Raw genomic sequence first — 5,676 nt, 5'->3', positions numbered from 1 at the left:
TCTTCATCTTCTCCATCCCATCATCTTCATCCCCTTTTTCAATGCTCAAATTAAAACAAATTAACCCAACAAATTAATACCCCAAATCAAAATAAACCCCAAAATAAACCTCCAAATCCCTAAATCAGAACTGTTCCAGCTTCTTCTTCCTCATCACCTCTTCGACTTCAACTTCTTCTTCTTGTTCCAGCTCCTTCACCCAGCAAGCAAGACCAAACCCAGCAACACCACCCATACCCAACAACCAAAACCAAACCTGTTTCTCAATCCAAGTCTCACCACACTAACAGCGAAGCTGCTCAATTGCAGGAGAGGAAGAAACACGTGAACCAGAGCAGTAAAGAGAAAGGGGTACAACTTTAGGGAGAATCATAACCAAACTGGAGAGAAACCCTAATCCCAAACTCTGACACATGAATTGGGTTGAAGGTGAAAGAACGAACCCAGAAGCGTGAATCTGCATCGAAACCTAACGAACCCAGAAGCGCTCGGTGGCACGCCTCGCCGGCGAAGCTCGTCCTCTGATCCAACGTCTTCTCCGCGGTGGCCTTTGTAAGACCCTGAATTAAATAACTAGATTATTGTTTTATTTTCAATATACTAATTAATTGAGCTTTTATATTCTATTGTTTTTATGTTTGATTATGACAAGTGTTCCATTACGGAACTCTTGACTGTAAGATCGATAGGTTTCGCTTTCTGGAAATCCGATAAAGTTAAACTTTATCTCCGCAGGGACTTAAGCGAGACCCTGAACCGTGTTCGAAGCCCCTTTCAGAGTTTTTGTCCGCGTTGTTTTAATCCTTTCATCTGTAGAAATCTTTTCCGTGAAGGAAGTTTAGGGTTTAGCTCATCCGGAGAATATTTCCCTAATCAGTTATGTGCCAGATTTTGGAGCATGTCGTTTCCAAAATATTTTCTCCTCAAATGATTATAATTATTATTGTCATTTTTCCTATAATTTATACTTAGCTCAGACGCATAATAAGACGACGTCATATTTGCTCTAATTGTCTCACAATTATTCTTTAGCTCAGTTTCTACTCATTTCTTGGTTCATGGATCGTTTTATTTTGCTCAAAGTGATTCAAATTTATATTTTACCATTTCATAGAGTTCCTCTTAATTTTTGGGATAATAATATATCACCCCTATATTTTTCTCTTAACTCTATGAGCTAAGTCATTCAGTGTCTAAATCAATTCGTACCGGTTTTAAAAATATCTTCTCAAAATATCTTAAAACATCTTATGAAAATATCTCCCCTAAATATCTAACCATCCATCCTATCCCTCCATCCACTCTCATCCTCGACTCAATCTCACTCTCTCCTCATTTCTTCTTCTTCTCGTTTTCTCCTCTGTGTTGCAACCCGTCACAATGTTTTCTTTCTTCTTCCTACCATTCTCCCATGCCAACACCTTCTCATCACCAACATAGTCTTCTTCCTCTCTCTTTCTCTTTTAATTTTCTTTCCCTGGGCATCATACAAACGCACAGCACCACACATCATCATAGCTTTTTCTCATTCCTTTACCAACAAAACACCACCACCATCATTAAATCACGTGGACAGCACCACAACACTACTACAAGCTTGCCATCTTCTTCTTCAACATATCACCACCACTCCTCACTATCATTATCTTCTCATGTTATGGTATAAAACCTCTTCTCCTTTTCTTTCATCATGTTTTTAGTCAATTATAATTATCCCTTTAGCTTCCATACATAGTGCTCTCATTAAAGTTATGATTATGGAAATGATTTATTGAACCATGATTTTTGTTTCTAAAAAGGTTGAGTTCTTGTCTTTGTAAAATTTTCAATTAGAACTTTTTCCAAAGTGCTTTTACAAATGTTATTCCCCATCACCGGATCTATGGATTTCACCGATTAGTTTTCTAAACAGTTGTTTTTTGAGTTAAGTAATTTTGAGATTTTAATGATTTTAATCTAAGCCTTGATTATTTATTTTTAAATGTAAAAAAAATGGCTTTGAAAGTGATTTTAGGAAAAAGGAAAATTTATACATAGTTATGTAGATGTGGCCGAGCCTATGGCATGTGTTTTGGGTTTGGAAAATCAATTCTGAAACTTGTTTTTGTTTAGTGAAAATCATAAGTTAAGTTTGAGGACTAAACGTTTATTGTGGGAAAACTTTAGGATTAAAGCACAAGAGGCTGAGAAGTTTTGGGTTAAACCGAAGTTTTAAAAGTCTTGGGGTTTTTTTGATAAATTTATTAAAGATTGAGGGTTGAAAAAGAACTTACTTTTATGTGAGGACCTTTTCGTGATTATGTGCTTATCAAGGGACTAGGGTTGAATTATTTAAAAGTTGAGGAGTTGTTTGCGAAATGTGTTTTTTTAAGGACCTTTCTTTAAAACTCACAAATATTTTTCTCTTTGGACTTTAGTCCTTGAAACATAAAGCATTTGAATTAGCCTAAGTAAGTTAGAAAGATTAGCTAATCTTGTTTTGGAACTTTAGATGTGACCTTAGAGGCTAAGGTTTAGTATATGAACTTGTGAAGGGTACGAAGGACGAAGCGCCTCGCAGCGAAGCTAAAGAATAGAAGGAAGCGAGCCGACGTGGAAAACAAAGATGTGATTGGATTGAAGTTGCAGTTTAGGAAGGAAATTGGCAAAGGTAAGGGTAACTCAGTTTTAGTGTGTCATTTGAGTCTTGCATGATTTATTCGCACTGCATGCGCTTGAGATGAAGATGTTTAAACTTGATTGGCAATTGATTGAAATGTTGGTATGCTTTCAATGTTGTTTGCTTGCTTATGTTGACTGTTTCTGAGGCTTGTGCCAAATGTTTTCTAAAGGCTTCGGCCGAGTAAACTTATTGAGACGTGTGTCTCCGTTTTCTGAGAGGCTTCGGCCGTTTACTGGTTTCTGTCATTACTGCTTTCTAGTGGATAAGACATGGTTATTGTTGATTGATTTTGGCATATAGGGCTGAAACTTAGTGGCAGTGCAGTGGTTGTTGTTCCACATGCCTGTCCCGTCTTTCGAGGCGTTATTAAGTGACATCCAGTGGTTGTCGTTCCACATGGTTGTCCCGTCTTTTGAGGCGTTATTTAAGTGGCATTCAGTGGTTGTTGTTCCACATGTCTGTCCCGTCTTTCGAGGCATTATTAAGTGGCATCCAGTGGTTGTCGTTCCACATGGTTGTCCCGTCTTTCGAGGCGTTATTAAGTGGCATTCAGTGGTTGTCGTTCCACATGTCTGTCCCGTCTTTTGAGGCGTTATTAAGTGGCATTCAGTGGTTGTCGTTCCACATGTCTGTCATGTCATGTATGATGTTATAAGTGGCGATGAGGAGGTGTGTCCTATCATTGTCTCGTCTTTCGAGACGCTATTCATTGACTCATATTGTTGGTTTTATTGATATCTGATTTGATGTTATATTGTTGAGGTTATTGATATCTGATTTGATGTTATATTGCTGAGGTTGTTGATATCTGATTTGATGTTATATTGTTGATTTTATGGTTATCTGATTTAAACCTAAGGTGTTAAGTTGTGGATATTTGAGTAAATATATGTTGTTAAGTTTTTTGATATCTGAGTTAAAACCATATCGTTGATTTTGCTGATATATGATTTGATTTCATGTTGGTAGATATACGGTGTCATCTATCCTGAATTAAATTGGTAGCTTACTTACCATGGCATGTATTAGATTTGAATAACATGCTTTTCTCTTTTATATGTGGTAGTTGTATGAAGTTAACCCTTTCTATTTGCTACTTGTTGTTTGGGCGCTTAACGCTATTAGGCGATGGAGAATCTTCAATGGAGCTTGATCTTCGTACGAGTCTGAGAGAAGAACTTGAAGAACTGTGGATGACTCGAAGAATAGAGTCGGGTGTAGGGCTAGAGCCTTGGGTTAGAGAGCTTACCGTTATTGGTTTAAGCTTGCATAAAGATTTTAGGAATTTATATTTGAGGTTTCGGGTAGGTTCCGATGCAATTGCTTTCCTGCGGTTCCCCGATGTGGAGATCGTAGGGAGTATGTCGGATTCATGGTGTCATTGCATAATAGGTTTTTTGTTGAGTTGTTTCTATTGGCTAGGTTTTGTAGTTGGGAGTATGCATGACATATTTTGGAAATACATTTGAAAAGAAAAAATATACTCGTGTTTATACATTCGTTTGGAAAATATTGCATATTTATTTTATTAGCTTGTTACCGTAACCCTTGAAATTCGGGGCGTTACAACCTTGATCTTCATTTTCTGGTCGATTTGGGTTTGTTGCTTTTCACGTTCTTGGTTTTCTGGTCGATTTGGTTTTGTTGCTTTTCACGTCCTCTAATTTGGGTTTTTTGCTTTTCACGTTCTTGCTTTTCACAGATCTTGGTTTTTCACGTTCTTTTCTTCTGTGTTTCTGGGTGTTTTTCTTCTCATCTTTTTCAAGGTCACCATTTTCTTCACTTTCATACCACCAACCACACCAGCATCAAGGGGGAAAGGTGAACAAGTGGCGATGGTGGGGTGAAGAAGTGGTGGGGTGGAGAAGAAAGGAGAAGCAACGGCGGTGGTGGGCTGAAGAAGTGGTGGGCGGCTTGTTAGGATGGAGAAGATTGGAAAAATTTGTTTCCCTTATTTTAGGGTTTAGGATTAGTTTGTTGTTTTTTTAAACTGGGTTAGTTTGTTAATTGTTTTTATTAATTACATTAGAATCAGTTTTTTTTTTATTTGAAAGTTAGGATTAGTTTTGTTAATTTAATTAAAACTGATTTATATTTATTTTTTATTTTTTATTTTTCTTTTCCTTGACACGTCAGCCTCATTTATCCAGTCAGCATGCTTATTCATCACTCGCCGGAGCGAGGACCTGCTCCAGACTTATTGCAAACGAGAGGACCCAAATTTATAAATTTTCTAGGGAGGGACTAATTTCAGACGGCGAGACAAATACAGGGGCCAAGTAGACGATTAACCCTAAATAATTTTTTTAGCATAAAATGTTTAAAAGTTAACTCAAAAGAAATTTTTGACCAAAATAAAATCATTATAATGTATAATTGAGGAGGGATCCATTAACTCCAGGAGTAAGTTTTTTAATTGACTCCAAATCTTAACCCTCAATTTTATTTAAAAACAACGAATTAGATTAATACCTTTTTTTTTATAAGCATGAGATTAATACTTAAAAAAGTATCACGTGACATCTCTCCTGTTTTTTGCTTCAGCAATCCTTTTTCAGTTTTTCCCGTTCCCTCATTTCCATGTTCATTCCTGCTTCGCGCCGCTAGTGATCTTAATTTCTCCCTGTTCATTCATCATTCTTCTTTGCAAAGATTCAGACTCTAATTTTTTGTGATGCTATTTTGATCTTTGGAATCAAAAGTGACACAAAGCTTAAAGCCCACCTTCAATATACCAATAGAAACACAAAATACGATTCCAACTCTCTAAAACAGAGCTTCTAGACACGGAAAAAAGTATTCTCATAATACTCTGAGCCATTATATTCACTCTTCAGAACTTGTTCGGCAGTTCCATGTGTGAGTTCGCAAACCTGGGAAAGATGGGAATGAAATGGTCACATGAGAAATTTTAGAGTATTAATCTCAGTCGTTGTTTTTAAATAAAATTGAGGGTTAAGATTTCGAATCAATTAAAAAACTTATTCCTAGAGTTAATAATAGATTCCTCCTCT

The 5,676-nt window shown here is 36.8% G+C and overlaps 1 protein-coding gene across 1 annotated transcript; it reads left to right on the top strand.

Moving 5' to 3' along the window:
• Positions 1 to 1,294: 1,294 nt before the first annotated feature.
• LOC130713840 (uncharacterized) lies at positions 1,295 to 5,012 on the top strand. The gene is made up of 3 exons (XM_057563656.1): positions 1,295 to 1,660; positions 2,535 to 2,650; positions 3,788 to 5,012. Exons 1-3 carry the CDS (start codon positions 1,653 to 1,655, stop codon positions 4,129 to 4,131), a joined length of 468 nt encoding a protein of 155 aa, XP_057419639.1. The 5' UTR covers positions 1,295 to 1,652; the 3' UTR covers positions 4,132 to 5,012.
• Positions 5,013 to 5,676: the final 664 nt, after the last annotated feature.

Source organism: Lotus japonicus, chromosome 4 (assembly GCF_012489685.1).
Source record: "Lotus japonicus ecotype B-129 chromosome 4, LjGifu_v1.2".
NCBI classification, from domain to species: Eukaryota; Viridiplantae; Streptophyta; class Magnoliopsida; order Fabales; family Fabaceae; genus Lotus; species Lotus japonicus.
This window is presented reverse-complemented; position numbering and strand designations above follow the sequence as displayed.

What these genes read in the sequence shown, in the direction of transcription:
- LOC130713840 (XM_057563656.1), top strand. An exon ending in TAGGAAGGAAATTGGCAAAG is followed by an intron (nt 2,651 to 3,787) that starts GTAAGGGTAACT and finishes TAACGCTATTAG; the next exon opens with GCGATGGAGAATCTTCAATG.